This window comes from Balaenoptera acutorostrata, chromosome 14, assembly GCF_949987535.1.
Source record: "Balaenoptera acutorostrata chromosome 14, mBalAcu1.1, whole genome shotgun sequence".
In the NCBI taxonomy this organism is placed as follows: domain Eukaryota; kingdom Metazoa; phylum Chordata; class Mammalia; order Artiodactyla; family Balaenopteridae; genus Balaenoptera; species Balaenoptera acutorostrata.
In genome coordinates, this window is record NC_080077.1 from 27,139,543 (window position 1) to 27,158,555 (window position 19,013).

Consider the following 19,013-nt stretch of genomic DNA (forward strand, 5'->3'; position numbering starts at 1 on the left):
TCTTGAGGAGGTGGCATTGAAGCCTCAAAAGGGTGGTGGGTGCAGGGAGAGTGAATTGAGAAGAAACTTCCAAAACTAAGGGACAACACGTGTGGGATCCTGAGCTGCAAACATTATTTATTTCCTCTTTAAATGTACATGTTATTCTTAATTCAGTTCCTTTCTCTCCCATTTCAAACTGTCCTTTTGTTCTTACAGTTCAGCAGTGCTGTCAGGCAGAGTCAAGGGTGGCCACTTACAGGCAAAAGATAAATGGCTTCTGTTGGGCACTGATTCGGACGAGGAACATCCGAAATGTTCCCATCCCAACCGCCTTCATAGTGACATTTTATGATTACAGATGTTCTCTGCTCAAAACCTTCCAGTGGCTTCCCCTTCCCTCAGAATGCATCCAAAGACCTTGCCATGGCGTCCAGGGCCTTTGGCTCAGGCCCCTGCGTGCTCCTGGCCTCACGGCCAGTGCTTGGCACCTCACTCCCTCCCCCGACCAGCCACAGGGCCACCGCTCTTTCACCTGAGCTCTGTTCTCCCCTCTCTTAGGTTATGCAGGGCTCCCTGCCTCACCTAACTCAGGCCTCTGCTCCTGTGTCACCTGCTCAGGGAGGCCTCCCCTCCCCCCATCTGCAGCAGCATCTTCCTGGCGCGCGCTCCCCTGCACCCCGCTTTGTCTCCACAGCGCTGGCCGTGGCCTAAGTAGTCACGTGTCTGTTCCTTGTCTGCCTCGTACACGCAGATGCTAGGATGTCAGCTCCACGAGAGGAAGAACTTGTCTGATCCACTGTAATATTTCCAGAATTTAGGACGGTGCCCGTCACACAGCAAGCGCTCAGAAAACATTTGTTGACTAAGTGAATTGTCTACACAATCACTTCTATTTGGCTTATCATTATGTCCATGTCGGTTTTACTCCTCTTGCAGCAGTTAAAAGTGTGTGTGTGTGTGTGTGTGTATGGAGAGCGAAAGAGAGAGAAGTCTGTTTCTGTGATTCCAGAAAATTTGAGAACTTCCACAGAATTGCGGAAGTTCTTGCAAGCCAGAACTGAGTCAATAAAATATGGCATAAATGTGCGGAATTATAGTCAGATGCTAAGAAAAGCTAGACAATTTGCAAAACTAACAAACAAAAAAACAGCTCTTTTTTTTTAAATGGATTTATACCTGCTATTATTTTTTTGTTTAGATATCATGTGTATGCAAATGGGCATAAATCTTTTTTTTAATTAATTAATTTATTTATTTATTTAATTTTTGGCTGCGTTGGGTCTTCGTTTCTGTGCGCAGGCTTTCTCTAGTTGCAGCCAGCGGGGGCCACTCTTTGTTGCTGTGCGTGGGCTTCTCATTGCGGTGGCTTCTCTTGTTGCTGAGCAACAGCTCTAGGCGTGCAGGCTTCAGTAGTTGTGGCACGCAGGCTCAGTAGTTGTGGCTCACGGGCTCTAGAGCACAGGCTCAGTAGTTGTGGCCCACAGGTTTAGCTGCTCGACCAGGGATTGAACCCGTGTCCTCTGCATTGGCAGGCGGCTTCTTAACCACTGCACCACCAGGGAAGTCCAAAATCAGCTCTTCGATTTTTTAAGAGTACCAATCTCCACGTTCCATGACAGGGTGCCAAACTCAGTGAACTGATTTTACCTCAACAATTCCACCTGTGTTATGCCAGCTATAGAACCGTTCTTTTCCATCACTTCCAGTGTTGTCGTGCAGGGCTGCACGGAACCAGATATGACTCACTCTCCAGATCTCAAGGGATCCTCTGTTCCACATAGCAGGGTTCCCACTTGACTCCTGCTGAACGTTTGGGAAACATTACGACAGCTGTCCCCACACACCCAGCCTGCAAGTAGGACTGATGTTTATCAAGTCTTTGTTATAAGCAGATGTTTGGCAAATTTCTCTTACTGATCCCCTAGAGACCTGGTGAGGCAAGTTTATACGTTTTTTTCCAAGTGAGGAAACTGGGGCACAGGAAAGTTAAAGGTTGTTAGGTAAACTAGAAATCACAGAGGTATGCCTTGGGAATATAATAGGAACTCAGAATGCAAATAAAACTTTGAGGACAGCAGGGCTGAGGCCTTGTGCAGCTAGGGCATGGGGGCAGGTGCAGCTCAGAGGCTAAGTCAGCCAAGCTCTGGGATGTGGGAGACAGGAGGCCAGCGTGGCCTTGAGCAGCTACCTCTGCGGGAGTCTGTTGGGCTGAGGGAAGGACACATCCCTCCCCCCAGGGATGGGGGGAAGGCAGGCGGCCTCTGCAGTATGAAGGTGGAGTCCCTATTTGGGGGAATATGGGATGTTTAAAAGAGTCCAGAGACCCCAGAAATCAAAACTTAGTCAGTGTTCTGGGTTTGTCTGGGCATCTGGGGTAGGGGGATAAGAAATGGCATCCTATAGGACGTTGAGCACCAGGATGGGGACCATGCTGCAAATGAATGAATCTCAGAGAAATGTATTTTGAGAGACTCAAACTCGAGTTTCACTTCTCTCCAAAGTCCAGGCTTTATCCACTGTGGTCTGACGTCTCTAGCTTCCTATGTAAACAAAGGGACACTAACCCTTCCACTTGTCTTTGAATATACGTTATTCTTTAACTTTGACAACAGGCACCTACCTCCAGGTACAGCCTTCAGTGAAGCTGTAAATACACTGTAATAAGTTACTTATGGTGGTTACTCATGATGCTATAGTAAAATAGTACATAAAGGCATTATTTTAAAACGGGAAAGGTACTTTCCTTACTCTGAGGTTCATGAGGATTTAAAAAATTTTGTTTAGAAGCTCAGTGTCCATCTTGTTGTACTGTCTGGATGTTTTACCTTTGTTCATGAATAATAAATTAATACTAATCTGTTTCTCTGCCCTTCAACTCCCAGAAAGCAAAGCAATAGGAAAGGGGATTTCCAAATTGCAAATGGTTGCCAAAGTCAGCATATTTTTCTTCCCTGGGAATCATGAAAAAGCAACAATGAGAACTGAAGTTAAAAAGCTTCTCCACTTGGAAGGTTTGTTTTTAATTCTCTCTGTAAAAACCCTTGGATCAGAAAAAGGAATCTAAATTGCAGAATTGTTAAAGAAATAAATAGAGAAAAAAAATCACATTTCAGAGCCAAAGGGAGAGCCTGTGGGATACATTCCAGAGTAGATTCCTAGTGTGAATACTTGTACTGATATAAAATAAAGAATAAAACAAATGAAATAGACATCTGACAAAAGGAGTTTTTCGTAAAAAAAAAGAAAAACAGATTAAATAGAAGAAAGATAGAAGAAAGGAATTTTAAAAGGTAAAAGGAGATATGAATGAGACATTAAATTTTTAAAAAGCAGAATATATAACTAATCATAAAATCTGGTTCCTTGAAAAAATTTTAAAGATAAATAACTAGCTAACCTAACTAAAAATAAGAAAACAAGGGAGAAAATATCACTACTTAACATAGGAAATTATAATAGGGAAACTACAGAAACGGGAAATTGCATACATCGTAAGGGAATAATTTGCTCAACTCTCTGCAAATACATTGAAAAGCATAAATGAAGTGGACACTCTTCTAAAGAAAATAAAATTTGTAGACTTTTCTGAAGAGAATAAGGACCATGTAGCCCTTCATTACCAAGGAGGGATGAAGAAGATGATGTTGGCCCCCTGTGGACCGGCTCTGCTGACTTGTTCAGTACTGGACACCTAACCTGGGGCCTGGCACGCAGCACATGCTCCGTAAAGATTTGTCTGAGTGAATAAAGAAAGGAATGAATGGTCAAATCTTTCTTTACGGAATCAACGTTACAAGTGAAAACAACGCATGATTTTATAATAAACCTCACACCCTGAGGGCAGCGAGATCTGACTGCACCCCTCACGGTGTCACTGCATGCTATAGGGCCTAGTCAGGTTCTCCTAGCCTCTCTGTGTCTCAGTTTCTTCATCTGTAACATCAGGATAATAATACAGACCTCCTGGGCTTGTTGTGATGATTAAGTAAGATAATGTACGAAAATGGTACTTCCGTGGTGGTCCAGTGGTTTAGACTCCTCGCTCCCAATTCAGGGGGGCCAGGTTCAATCCCTGGTCGGGGAAGTAGATCCTGCATGCATGCCGCAACTAAGAAGCCTGCATGCTGCAACTAAAGATCCCGCATGCTACAACTAAGACCTGGCACAGTCAGAATAAATAAATAAATTCATTCATTCATTCATTAACTTTAAAAAAAGATAACATACGAAGAGAATCCACCATAGTGCCCCACAATTATTAGATATTATTATCAACACTAAAACGTCATTAAAATTACTGTAAGAAATTTTATAAAGATGACAACTTGTAGATAAGCTTAAAATTTTTTTTCTTTTGTTATGAAAATTTCAAATATATACAAAAGTACAGAGTATAATGAACCCCCATGCACCCAATACCCAGTTTCAATAATTATCAGCTCATGGCTGGTCAGCCCCTTCCCCAAACACTTGGATTATTTTGAAGCACATCCCAGACATTATGTCATGTCATCTATAATACTTCAATATCTATTTCTAAAACAATAATAATAACCAAAATCCCATATCACACTTAAAAATAAATTAATAATGATTCCTTAATTAGATGACTTGTTGGTCGGCTGGAAGCCACAGGAGAAAAGAAGAGAATCAAGTCCGTCCAAGGCAGGGCTTTAGGTAAGTTCTCTCCACATCCAACATGATAGAGGCACCCACTGTCACTGTCAAGGCGGTCTCTTTGTGCTGAGGGTCTGGTGGCTGCGGGGTGGGGGGGGGAGGTAGAGGGGAGGGGAGGGAATAAGTTTGAAGCCAGCATTTCATGCCTGAAGAAAAGTAAAGCAAGGGTCTCCCATTATCTGTAATTTTCTTACTTCCCAAAGCAAATCTAATTTCTTTGAAACAATTCTGTACAAATTCCTCTGCTTCCAAATTGGTAAGATTTTAGAATTTAATTGTATCTTTTCATTACCTTGAGTCACAGTTGGTAGTGTGGCTTTTATGCAGACTCTGATATCACACAGAGAGCTCATCTAAGGGTGACAAGACTAGTTTATAGTTTCTGAAATTTTTTTTTAAAGATTTTTTGATGTGGACCATTGTTTAAACTATTTATTGAATTTTGTTACAATATTGCTTCTGTTTTATGTTTTGTTTTTTTTGACCCCGAGGCATGTGGGATCCTAGCTCCCTGACCAGGGGTTGAAGCCTCACCCCGTGCATTGGAAGGTGAAGTCCTAACCACTGGATCGCCAGGGAAGTCCCTGGTTTCTGAAATTTAACATAGCACAGAAGCTCACACATCTCTGAGAGAATTCAGTTCTTAGTATATTCGATGCTCTGCTCTCTTCCCCCCATTTCCCCTTATTAGTTCTACAATATCAGCAACCCAGTGGAAACCCCAATTTCCTTCTCTGCTGCTACTTATTAAACCTTAAATTAAGATATTTTCTTTTTTTCTTAACTGGAATTTGAAGCAATTTGGTTGCTCCAAAACATGAGCTATTGGCATTAAAGATATTGAACATCGATAGTTCAAACCCAGATTTCTATTCCCCATTTAAAACCAAGGTGGATGAAAAGTCTAGAGTTCAGTGGCTAAGATGAGCCAGGAAATGAAGGAGATGCTGAGAAGGCCTGGAGACAAGGAGTCCCAGAAGGTGCAAAGGGCACCTAAGATAGGCTGCTTGTTTCTTTGAAAGCCTAAGCGAGCTTAGAAGCAATGGAAACTTCACCTGGAGGAGATAAGGAGTTTGGATTCAGAAGTCTGACCCAGCACGACGGCGCTGGGAAACCTGGCGTTATCTCCCCAAGCCCTCCATCCTGCTGGGGCAGTATGCCTACTTCCCCCTTTAGAAGTCTGGTTTGGGTAGGTAGGGCAATGTCTATTTTATCTGCTGCAGCATCCTTGCTGCTGAGAACAATGCTTAGCACATGGTAGGGCAGCAAATATATGTTCTTGAATGAATGAATGAATGAATGATTACTTAAATAATTATTGATTAATTAGTACTACTCAGCAGCCATCACCATTCCTTACTAAAGGGGCTCTTCTACCAAGAACTTGAAAGTTTGACTACCCAAGAGGAAAAAGAAACCAGCATATATTTCTTCTTTTGACCCGAAAAGCCTCTTTAAAAAAATCTTTATGACTTTCTTGTGCTTTAATGTATAATTTTAGTGTCTCTAAAAACATGTGGTAAAAAAAATTTTTTTTGGTAAGAAAACTGATGTAGTGAATCATGGGCAAAGAACAGATGACCTAGTTTGATTAGATAAGAAGTATAGGACAAAGATTTAATGTAGTTCAAAAATGAACATTGCCCCCGAATTCATCCTTTTAAGGAATTACTTGGTTTGACGGGCTCAAAATCTTTATCAGCTAGGTTGCTGGAAACCAAGGGCAGGAATGGAAAAGGAAGAAGCATGAGCTGAGTGGAGCCCATTGACCGGGATGGCTGTGGAGTGTGGGAGGGAGGCCTGCAGAGAGGCTGAGGGGGCAGAGGGTATGAGGTCTACAGCAGGGAGGTTACTCGGGGAGCTTCCATGAAGGCAGGAAAAGGAAGAATCAACCAGAGACCCCACCTGCTTGAACCACTGCCAGGGGCCCTGATCATTGCACCTGCCCAAGCCCTTTACTCAGAATCACCCTATCAGCCACGTCCCGCCCCTGGCAGCCCCTCTGCCCTCTCTGCCAGAATCCCTGAAGGCCTCCTTCACTCACCTGCGAGCATCTTGCATAATTCCTAACCCTACCTGCCCTCCAGGCCACCAATCCTCAGTGTTTTGCCTTTTCTCAGCTAGCAAAGCTCCCAAAAAAACAAGCGTCCACATCAAAGTGACTTAACAGCAAATGTTTTTTGAAATGATTCTTAATACTTATTACCCCCAAATTATAATACAATATAATTTATGAACAAAATGAAATTGTATTTGCTTCAAGAACCATGGTTACAACCAAAAGGGGATGTTGAGTGGGAGGATTCGAGTTTCCTCTCCTGTCCAGAGCTGTTCTCTCCTCGAGGGGAACGCTGGTCGCCTGACCGGTCACACTCACAACCATGACACCTAAATATTGCTTTCTAGGCTTCCTCATCTGTGTCCTCCTGCCTCGTGTGGTAGGTAAGTGCTTCATTTCTTTTTAATTGCTCACAGCTTTGTCATTTGAGTCTGCTCAAGGGGATTGTTAGACATGGCAGTGGTGCATTTCTGGGCTTTGTAAAAAATTTCAGCTTTCTCCTGTCACAAACTGGTCCGGACAGACATGGGGTCCGTTTCTCTCTGCAGCCTGAATAACGGCATGTGGACTTCACAAGTAGCTACTAAAGAGGAGGCACTCTTGTGGGTGCAAAAACTTCACACAGGACAAACATACACCCCTCTCTGTCTCCTTAGCCTTTCTTTCGCCTTCAAGGACAAGGTAGCATAGTGGTTACCAGCATAGCTCCTAAGCCATACTGCCTGAATCTGGATTTCAACTCTGCCATTTTATTATCTAGGAAAACTGGGGCAACTGGCTTAAACCCCCTCTGCCTCAATGACTTCATCTGTAAGGTGGGGATTGTAGGTCACTGTGAGGATTAAATGAGTTAATACATGACAAGTGCTTAGCACAGTGCCTCGCACAGCAAAGACCATAAACAACATGTGAGAATTTGCTGTTGGTATTCATGGAGAACTCATCAAGAGCAGAGAGCATCTTACCATCCCAACATACCTCTGAGCAAGGCCATTAGGACCCCCAGTTAACAGATGGGTACCTCTCAGTATAAGCGTCTCAAGTAACTTTCACAAGACTGTACAGTTGCCCAGTGACTGATAACATAAAAACAATTCAATCCTCCATTTCCCAGAAATGTGTGGACCTGAGTAGACTATGCCTTCGGTCTTTGGTCAGACCAAGAACTCAATTAGCAGAATATGGCAGGAATTCAAGTGCTACCCAAATGACCTTGGCTCTGCATCTTACCAGACCTGTAACCATATGGGCAAGATACGCAACTCCTTTAGACCTCAGTTTCCCCACGTGTAAAATGTACTAATAAAAATACCTACCTTATTGGGTGGTTGTGAGAATGAAAGAAGATGTAAAGCTTTGAGCACAGGGCCTGATATACATTTAAGGTTCAAATATGTTCAGTGATTAATGAAGGCCGGCCAGGGGGAGGAGGAGGAGGGAAAGAAGAAGGAGTATCTTCATCCTCTCGTTGCTCTGCTTCCTCCATTAGCTCCTCTCTCCTGAGGCTTTTCTGTTGGTTTGCTGTGACGGGTGAGAGGCAGGCTCCAGGGCCAGACAGCCTGGGTACAAAATCAGCCTCACCGTCTGCAGCTGCACCAGCTCTTTTACTTCTCCAAGGCTTGGATTTTGGGCTGTAAGAGGAAGACCACAATAATATGTTTTTCACAGATGAGCTGGGCAGACTCAGTGAAGACAGGTAAAATCCCCTGTGTCTGGTACAGAGGGATTGCTATTTTCTTTGATGGAGGTTAGCAGTGGTGTTACAAAAATGAGAGAAGAAATCTGAAGACAGACGAGGTAAAGGACACTGGACTATCTATCTTCAGGATAGCAAATCAACTCTAGGAAGGATCTTCCGGAAATTGTGCATGCTTGTCACCTCCTGAAAACTTCTGCTAAGTACAATTTTATGTGCTAAATACGATTGATCGGGTAGAGGTCTGGGTGAGCAAAACCAATGGTGGCATTTGACTCTTTCCAAGTACACATCACCACTTGATGCACTGAAGGAGGTCCAAAAAATAAAAATAAAAACAAACAAAAACCAAATACCAGTAATGACACTATTTGGTTGGTAAAAATAACTACCTAAGGAAACAGCCCCATTCATTAGAAAATAACACATCTTGAATGTTCAGAGCTGAGACCATGGGCTTAGGAGAATTTGCTTCCATCTTAATGATATTTGAGCAAAGACCTAAAGGAGATGAAGAAATGAGGCATGCGGAAATCCAGGGAAGAGTATTCTAGGAAAAGGGAAGGGCCAACGCAGAGACCTCGGATGGGGCCATTCCCAGCACGGTGGACCAGGAGAAAGGAGGCCACTCTGGAGAAGCCAGGTGGCAAGTGGTAGAAGATGAGGAAGAGACAGGGGATGTGCTTCCTCACTCGTCCTGCCCACCACCTATCCCTTAGCAGAAACTCTGGGCCTACTGGAGAGGCAAAGCTTTACCTCTGCCCATTTTAGGTTTTCAGCTGGGACTGTTTTTTTTTTTTTTAACTTACACAATGTTTCATGTTAAATTTATTCAATAAAAAAGTCGGCTAGGACTCTTTAACAAAAAGGCAGATTAATAAAACAGTTTATTAATGCATGCAGCACACAACACCAGGGGGGATCCTGTATGAAGAGAAACTCAAAATGGCAGCTTAGAATTCCAGCTTCTGTAGCATCTTCAACAAAGCACGATACACCTGTAGGAACATGACAGGACAGAGGAAAGCAGTTTTAGTCTTCCAAGGGAGGAATTTGCGGGAAAGTAAATACGTGGGAGAAAACTAATGGAGTAAGTTTCATTTGCAGATTCTTCTGGTGCCTTCTTTGGGCTGGTAAGAATCTGTCTCCAGTAAAGTAAAAGGAGAATTTATTGGATTTGGCCCAAAAGTTCGTTCGGGTCTTTCTGCGAGAGCCTACCAAAAACCCGAACGAAATTTTTGGCCAGCCCTATATATCCTGCCTTTAGGCAGAAAAAGGGGGAGGTCAAGAGAGCTTTTCCTGCATTTGCTGCTTCTTAATAGCCTTCAGCTCAAAATAATTTTTATGTCAAAGAGGCATATTTGGGGGTAATATATTTGGGTTTCCTTCAGATCCTAGAATAAAATTTTGTCAAAGGTCTCTTGCCTCCAGTGGACTAAATGTAGGTGAGATTAAGCTCTCCTGTCGCATGAATTGACCAAGAAAGCACAAACTATGCCAGTGCAAAGTTATCCCCCTTCCTGCCATGACTCCTGTCGAGACTCTTCTCAGGAACGCTGGGCTCCATGGCAAGCCCTTGGGCAGTTTCCCTCCACAGCCTGGACCCGTCCACCTGAGCAGTTATGCTCGGGCACTTGGCACCAGGATGCAGGCAGGTAAAAGCATCCACTCAGGAGTGGAACCGGCCTCCATGCAATAAAGCCAGGTCAGCTGAAAGAGGCGGAGGACAATGAAGCAGGATGAAGAGATGAAGCAAGAACCAGAGAAAAGGAGGGACGAGTTCCAGGCTGAGGTCCTGGAGGCAGAATAGAATCCAGGCGAAAGCTTGCCTCAGAGGAGCAGTAATGCAGGGTTTCCTAGGAAGGTGGGCAAAGTGGCCTTGGTGAGGCCTTTCATCTCAGTCATTACATTCCATCACCACCAGGGGTGGAATTAAGGGCAATACTATCTTTTCACTGCCGTTACTTCCTCCCCAGCTTAGGGGTGGGGTGGGAGTTTATCACGTATGTTTTTATGGTCTGGATCACAACTGTGCTGAGACGTTAGCATGCATCAAAATCATCACATCAAAGATCAAAAATGTTGATTTCTGGGCTCCACTTCCACCATCTGCCCCTATAGCAACTATTTCAAGGAATCCTGATGCAGGTATTATTACATTGAAAATTATGGCTAATAACGATGGTGCTCATGTCAATGTTCAGTGTCGCTCCGTTTCTTATTATTTTAGAAACTCAGCCAGCCCACGAGTCTCTGAAACCTCAACGAGTACATTTTCAGTCCCAAAATTTTCACAACATTTTGCACTGGCAGCCTGGACGGGCTTGTCCCGGCAACAGCAGTATCTATTTTGTGCAGTATAAAACGTAAGTAATCTGAGCTTCCTCCAACTAGTAGAGATGGCCACTAAGAGTCCATGTTCTAGAAGGCGATGGAGTGTTAGGATCTGAGCTTTTGTCGGTTTCAGAAGGGTTGAGAAGAAGCAGAGGTGAGGGCAGGAGTGTGTCTTCCCTGAAGGTGACACAAAATGCATGATGATGTGTAGTCTGTGACGGGAGATACTTCATCCCTCAGAGACCCAGCACGGAGACTTCACAAGCTCAGCCTTTGGCTTCACAACAGAGACTCTCAATACACATTTGTCCACTGAATGTTAGAAGCAACTTGTTTAGCACCTAATAGGTACTCAATTAAATTGACGCTATTGATAGTTGAAAAAGAAGTTGTGGGACACATGGATGTGAGTGTGTAAACTACATTTTCAATTTAAAGGTCATTTCTTTAGAGTGGGTTTACTATTTAGAAAATTCCTTTCAAAAATGAACGCCTCCTGTAAGCATGAATGCAAATTGGAACACGCTAAGGCATGTTCCTCCTGTGTGATCTTCAGACTAATTCTAGTGGATCGTTGCCAAAACTCAGATATAATCTACTCCTTTCCTGGATTGAGGCCTGGAAACAGAAGCTCCTGATTTGCAAATGGCAGGTTTTCCCCTTCACACATCTCTGTTCAGGGGGCTGGGGGTGGGAGTATGCAGATAGGAGTTGAAGCTTTTCCTTCTCTTACATAGATTGAGATTCTGGCTAAACATGAGACAGGAGATATGACAGTTTAGCTTTTATGATTTTCTATTAGAAATTCAGAAGATTAGATGTAGCTATGGACCAAAGTAGCAATTTTTATGCCATAAATTCATTCATGTCTCTCCAGCATGGGATAGATCCAAAGTCAGATTTTTCCATTTATCAAGCTCTCACTGACTTCAGAAGGACTATCTCCAGAAGTTTCTCAGTCTTTAACTGCTGCTTTTCTCAACATATTTTGTGTAGCAACTGTAAACTTCACAAATCTTTACAATAAAGATTTCTCCACTCCAAAAACAGATTTGTGCATCGTTGGAAATGCTTCCCTGTAGGAAGTGGGGATTGGTGATCTTTTTATTCTTCCCCTGTAAGCAGTATAAACATATCCAAAGTGGACCTATTTATGGTTCAACATAAACAGTGGATTAGACGTTGTTTTTCCATGAAATTAATGAAGAATAAACTTTAGGGCCCCATGGAAAAATTTCATAGTTGTAATTCCTTTTCTTCAATAGAGCTCTTAAACTTGTATAAAATTCAGAGTACCTGGATCCATTCCTACCTATGTGATATTTTCAATAGCACAATGCAGATTTATATTTTCAAAATCTTTCATTTTGGGTCTATCCAGTTCTCATGGGTCTACTGAAAGTTTCTGTCCCATTTAGGATAGGACAAAAAATGAGGTATTACACTAAAAAAGAAGCCAGTCATTACAGCTAAATTCAGCTAGCAAAGGCAATGTCTAATAAGAGTTAGAAAACATTAAGTTGCGCTTAATATATGTTGTTGGTTCTGCTCTTATGGTGTCTTCTGATATAATGAAACTGCTGTCAGCATATAGTTTACAGAGTACAGACATCAGCAATACTCTTCATTATATGGCTAAAAAGTTATATTTCAAGTCCTTCAACAAATATTTTGGAAGCTTTCTCCCCAGCCTCTAATTCCTGCTCTGTTCCCACCATCATCTTATTGCATTTTCTTTGATTTGTGACTGGTAAGGAAGGGAAGCATTAATCTTCCCTTCTGCTGTTACACCATCCCACAGTCTTAGGCTGAATCAACGTATCTGGCGCTTTGCCTCATTACCTTTTCTTCCTGGGTTCTCCTCGGTCTCTCCCAGCCTCTAATTACAAAACTCCTTAAAGAGCCCTTCCTACAACCCTCGTTCAGTTGTCAAAAAAGAGATTGACGTTATGTGTTGGGTGTCACCTGAGATGAAAAGTGGTAGCAACTTCTCAGAATCAGCCACGTTACTCAACAGCAAGCTGATGAGAAGTGAGGAAAACCACAAAGTGTTGAAACCTCAGGAGCCTGAAGGACATGGAGAGCTCATAGTCAAAAATGGAAGTTGGTTCAGACCCCAGAAGAAAAACTTCACTAAGTACTAAAAATCCAAAAACCCTTATGCTAGTGTTACAGAAGGTATCAAGCTTGAGTTTATATTTCAACAAGATAGCACTTTGATTAACAAAAAGAAAAAAATTTAAAGATACTTAAGAGTAGCTGTCAATTTCACAGTGGTGCTGATATTGGAGGACAAATTTCAGCCAGTCTGAAAACTGAATAGACTGAAAAAACTGAAGACTCCTTCAATGGAATAAAGGAATTCAGATTTTTGTCTTTTCCCTTCTATAGGTATGGACAGAGGCAATGGAAAAATAAAGAGGACTGCTGGGGTATTCGAGAGTTCTTCTGTGACCTTACCAATGAAACGTCAGACATATGGGAACCTTACTACGGGAGAGTGAGGACGACCCTGGCTGGGGTCCACTCAGGCTGGACCATGACACAGCGGTTCTCTCCCTGGTGGGAAAGTGAGTCAGAAAAGTATCTATTCCAGTGTCTCTTGTCCCGTCCCTGTTGGAAGGGATCAAAAAAGTCTGCTATATAAAGTGAACTGTACTAGGGGTTCAGCACTGGTCCTCCTAACTGGGAAGTTGAACACGCAGGAGTGCCAGTCCAGTCTCGGCAAGAAGAAGTCCATATTGTTGAGTCTGTATAGCTTCCATCCCTTTCACACTGCCATTTTATTCATGAGCCTATCGAGCAAGTGTGGGGCATCGGGCAGACAGGCTTTCATTGCCTCCACCTAGATTTATTAAACAGTTTTATTGAGATATAATTCACGCCCCTTACGATTACTCATATAATGTGTACAATTCAATAATTTTTTACTATATCCACAGATAAGTACAACCATCACCCATAGTCAATTTTAGAACATTTTCATCACCACAAAAAAGACACTGCATACTCTTTGGCTATCACCCTCCTATTCTCTCCCCTCTTTGGCCTCTCAGCCCTAGGTGACCACTAATCTACTTTCTGTCCCTAAAGAGTCCCCTCATCTTGATATTTCATACGAATAGAATCATATAATACGTGATCTTTTGTGACTGGCTCCTTTCATTTAGCATAATGTTTTCAAGGTTTGTCCATTTTGTAGCATGTATCAGTGCTTCGTTCCTTCTTGTGGCTGAATAATATTGCAGTACACGGATATACTACATTTTGTTTATCCATTCCTCAGCTGATGGATATTTGAGTTGTTTCCACATTTTAGCTACTGTGAATAGAGCTCCTATAAACATTCATGTACAAGTTTTTGTGTAGACATGTTTTTATTTCTCTTGGGTATATACCTAGGAGTGGAATCACTTGGTCACCCTGTAACTGTATGTTTAATCATTTGAGAAACTGCCAGACTGTTTTCCAAAGCAGCTGCACCATTTTCCATTCCCATCAGCAGTGTATGAGGGTTCTTGTTTCCCCACATCCTTAGCACCACTATGTCACTTTTTGATTATAGCAGTCCTAGTGCATGTGAAATGGTATCTCATGTGATTTTGATTTGCATTTCCCTGATGATTAGTGATGTTGAGCATCTTTTCATGTGTTTATTGGCCATTTGCATATCTCCCTTGGAGAACTGTCCATTCAGATATTTTGCCCATTTTTAAATTGAATGATTTGTCTTTTAATTACTGAGTTTTAAGTTTTTTGTATATTATGGACACCATTACCTTATCAGATATATGATTTTCAAATATTTTCTTCCATTCTGTGATTTGTCTTTTCACTTTCTCAACGGTGTCATTTGAAGCCCCAAAGTATTTAACTTTGGTGAAGTCCAATCTACCTATTTTTTCTCTTGCTACTCATGCTTTTGGTGTCATATCTAAGAATTCTTTGCCAAATCCAAGGCTATGGCATGTATGTCTCTATCTCTATCTATCTCTAAATTGATTGATCATGGCTAGTTTTCAAGAATTATGAAAGATATGGATCTACAAACTAAAAATACATAATGAATGCGGAACAAGAAAACAACAACAAAACCCATTAACGAATTAAATCATTTAGAATTACTATAGTTAATCTGGGGGAAATTAAAGTGACTATTAATTTATTTAGTTTTCTTTCCTAGTTAACGATCATCTGATTATTGACACCAAATGCAAGAAACAAAAATTCTCTCTTGATCCTTCTCCTGCTATTCCATAGTATATAACATAATTCTGTTGAAATAATTTTATAGCAACAAGTCTTCAAATCATTTTCAAGCTGCTTTGAAATTTTACAACTTTAAGGACCTACAAAATATTTGCCTTACACTAAGATCTTCACCCAAATAACTTTTTACACTTCGTTTTCCAAAACAATCACTGCAGGCTGTGGAAATGATTGATAAATGTCCTCTTAAAGCTGATTCAGAGTATATGTCTTCGTAAATAAAGAATCATCTGCAAAGAAACTTCTCAGATATTTATACTTTAGTTGTTAGCAGTATCTCTTCATAATGATTTTTGCCAGATCCCTGAACTTAATAATGATTTGTTATTATGCATAATGTGTCCATATGAAATATTACATTATTGAGTGATATTGTCAAATTTTCCTATTCTTTCCTCAGCAAAACTAGATCCTCCAGTCCTGAATATAACCCAAGTTAATGGATCTTTGTTGGTGAATCTCCATGCTCCCAACTTACCATATAGAGACCAAAAAAGAAAAAATGTATCAATGGAATACTATGGGCTAGTATACCGAGTCTTTGTAATTAACAATTCACTGGAAAAGGTAAGTTCAGATGAATAGATAAGTTTGGTATTTTTTTCTTTTGTTTAAGCAACATTTTAGCCATAAAATAGGTCCTGTCTTTTGCTACTCTATCCCCTCTTATTTTTCCTTATCTTTTTTTAGTTCCTTCTCACTTTCACCCTCATTGATAAGCAATTAGTGGTTACCATCGCCATCAGAATTGTGTGTACGTGTGTTTGCACCTTTTCCGTCATTCACCTGGTTTCCTTTTGATTTTCCCTGCATATCTAAAGATTGGTATTAACAATATTTAATTCCATTTGATTGTCACAAATATTCATTTTTATGGACTTTACACACCTTATTTTAAAGTGGCTTTTAGATCAGAGCATTATATATTAGTGCCAGTTTTGCTCTGATATTATAATCCTCCATTGGTGCCTTTATTTTGGTTTGGTGGTTAATTGAATGTTCCTTTTCTTTTTGGTATCCATCTAAGACAGGGTTCCTTTGGCTGTAAAAAACAGAAACCCATTCAAACTGGTTCAAATAGAAAAGTGGAGGGGAGAGGCGGATTTTTACTAGGAGGTAATGATCAATCTTACAACAGCCAGAAGCAAGAAATAAACTGCTGCCAGGCTTTGTAGTCACTGGGAAGGAGAAATGGAGAAGCAAGTTGTAAAGAATCTCACTCTGTTTCTCTGTGGTCACATGCCACATGTCTACAACTGTCTCCAAATCGACTCCATTCTCCTCACTGCACAGTTCAAATTCTTAAAAAAGAGACTCTGACCACTGGGTCAATCAATCAGCATCACTAGGGAGAAGTCCCGTGGTTCCTCCACAGCCATGTGACCTGTCCCTTTCTCAGTCTGTGAGCTAGGACTCTGGAGAAGGAAGATGTGTCTCGGAAGAAACCCTACAGCCCATCTAAACTGGTCATGAACAACTTAGTTTTATCAAAAATAGAGCAAGTCAATGACTTACTGGAAACCATTTATCATCTCATTTTTCCCTCTTGTGTGTAGGAGCAAAAGGTATATGAAGGAGCTCACAGAGCTGTTGAAATTGAAGCTCTAACACCTCACACTGGTTACTGTATAGTGGCTGAAATGTATCAGCCCACATTAGACAGAAGAAGTCAGAGAAGCCAACAGAGATGTGTGGAAAGTCCTTGAAGTGCTCTGCAGACTGGCAATCCTAACTCTCTGAGAATAGGACGGCTCGTTTTGAAGAATCTCATTGAAAGTTGTTTTTATACTTTCTTTTTTTTTTTTACTGAAATATAGTTGATTTACAATGTTGTGCTAGTTAGTTTTTATATATTCTTAATGCAGTGTTCACCGTTATACTTCATAGACCTCTTTGTTTAATCATTCTTTCTTCCTTTATATTTTATTTGTAAACTAAATTTAAGCAGTTCCCCCCACCCCCGCAAAAGAAAAAAAAAACATTAGAAATTAAAGAAGAGGCAGAAAACAAAGGGCTCTGTGAAATACAGAACTTTATTTCTGACTGTAACATCTCTAACATAATCCCCATTCTTCTAAGTCAGCTAAATAAAAATTAAAGAACCAAGGAGCAGTAGGCATGTTTTTAAATGTTGAATGAATTTTTTAAAATAGCATCACAGACAAGCAATCCTGATGCAATCCTTTTTCACTATCTATTGACAGTTAACTTGACATAGATATTTCAACTTTCACATAAGTGGAATTTTTATGTGAATGAGTATTTTCCCATACATTTCTATTTTATATGAATATACTCTCCATACATTCATTTTCTATTATATAATATTCTTACTTAATGAACCAATATTTTCTTTTAAATTCTATTCTGTGTAAATAAGAATAATATTTGAAAAAAAGCCTCTCATGATTTCTGGATTAATATCTAGGTTAAGTTTATCAGCAATAACATCTAAATACCAAAGGATGCCTACTCAGTACAATTTCCTTCATTTAACACATACTCACATTAAGGTTTTCTTTTCTGTTTTTGTTTGTTTTTTAATATTGCCTGAGAAGAATGTATCTTTATTCTCAAAGTCAGGTATAAGATTTTTCAGCAACAAAGTAAAAAAGAACGTTTAACTCTAATTTATACCACACTCATAACTCAATCCTTCTGGTGAAGTGTCCCTTGCCAGTGGCATCTTCATAATTTCTATATACAAAGATCTTCTGAATGACAGTTTGGTTGGGGACAGAGGGTATGGTTGGGGACCAGGTTAAGAAGTTGACTTGCAGCTGAAAGCATAGCATAGGTGGTGGATTTATTGGGGAGAGGGGCTGGTGCTGGCAGAGATTCTAGAGCCTGTTAAAGCCCACCAACAATCTCCTAGCAGCTCCAGGCCCCAACAAGTGAAGGCCTATGGGTTCGGGCTCAGTGTAGCAACAGAAAACTGCCTTCCTCACCTTGGGCTCTGTGTTTAAGGCCATCTTTTTTTGTGAAGAGATATGAATTGGAGAACATTTGTACGATTCCTCATGAACATTGCTACAAAATGTGATAAAAATATATTAAGTGTTTCTGGTTATATACAATTACACACAATAAGAAACTGATTAAAAATTCAGAAATGTGTGGAGGGAGATAGTAAGAGACAGAGAAAGAGCTAGAGAATTATCTTCAGCGCTTTCCCATGTGGTCAAAAAAATGAATTTGAGCACACATCTCGAGATAAAAATTACTTTAATCTATGTTTTTGAATTACGTTTTTTCTTTTTTTGCTTGCTGTCCTTTTGAGGGGGAATTAAGAGCAATGGGATGGGTATGGAGTAAGGACTGTGCGTGGCCAACAGCATTTATGTTTTTGAAATTCAATAGTCCTGAAGACTGATTTAAAAACAGTTATGTGGGCTTCCCTGGTGGCGTAGTTGTTGAGAGTCTGCCTGCCAGTGCAGGGGACACGGGTTCGAGCCCTGGTCTGGGAAGATCCCACATGCCACAGATTGGCTGGGCCTGTGGGCCACAATTACTGAGCCTGTGCATCTGGAGCCTGTGCTCCACAACAAGAGAGGCCGAGATAGTGAGAGGCCTGCGCACCGCGATGAGGAGTGGCCCCCGCTTGCCACAACTAGAGAAAGCCCTCGCACAGAAATGAAGACCCAACACAGCCAATAAATAAATAAATAAATAAATAAATAAATAAAAACAGTTATGGCTGCCTCATGAACGTTATTAGGTAGCATCAAGTTTTATTTTATGTTTGATGTACTTTGTTTTTGCTTTCATGCTTAGGCAAGTTACTTAGGCATGCTTAGGGAAGAATAAAATACTTTGCAAAAAATGATATCTGTCACATTCTTCATTGTGTTAGGAATATATTGTACTATTTCAATAAATCTTTTAATTTTTTTGCTTTCTATTTTGAAATATCTGTTACTTGGGTTTTTTAAAGGATAGACTTGTAAATTCTGTCAGACGAAATCCTAATTAGACTTCTTAGACCTACACTAAGTT

At 40.9% G+C, this 19,013-nt stretch overlaps 1 protein-coding gene across 1 annotated transcript; it reads left to right on the plus strand.

Moving 5' to 3' along the window:
- Window positions 1–7,040: 7,040 nt before the first annotated feature.
- Window positions 7,041–16,723, plus strand: IL22RA2 (interleukin 22 receptor subunit alpha 2). Its single transcript, XM_007191111.1, has 5 exons — window positions 7,041–7,101; window positions 10,645–10,780; window positions 13,140–13,318; window positions 15,418–15,584; window positions 16,574–16,723. The coding sequence occupies exons 1-5, from the start codon at window positions 7,041–7,043 to the stop codon at window positions 16,721–16,723; spliced, it is 693 nt and encodes a 230-aa protein (XP_007191173.1).
- The last annotated feature ends 2,290 nt before the right edge of the window (window positions 16,724–19,013 follow it).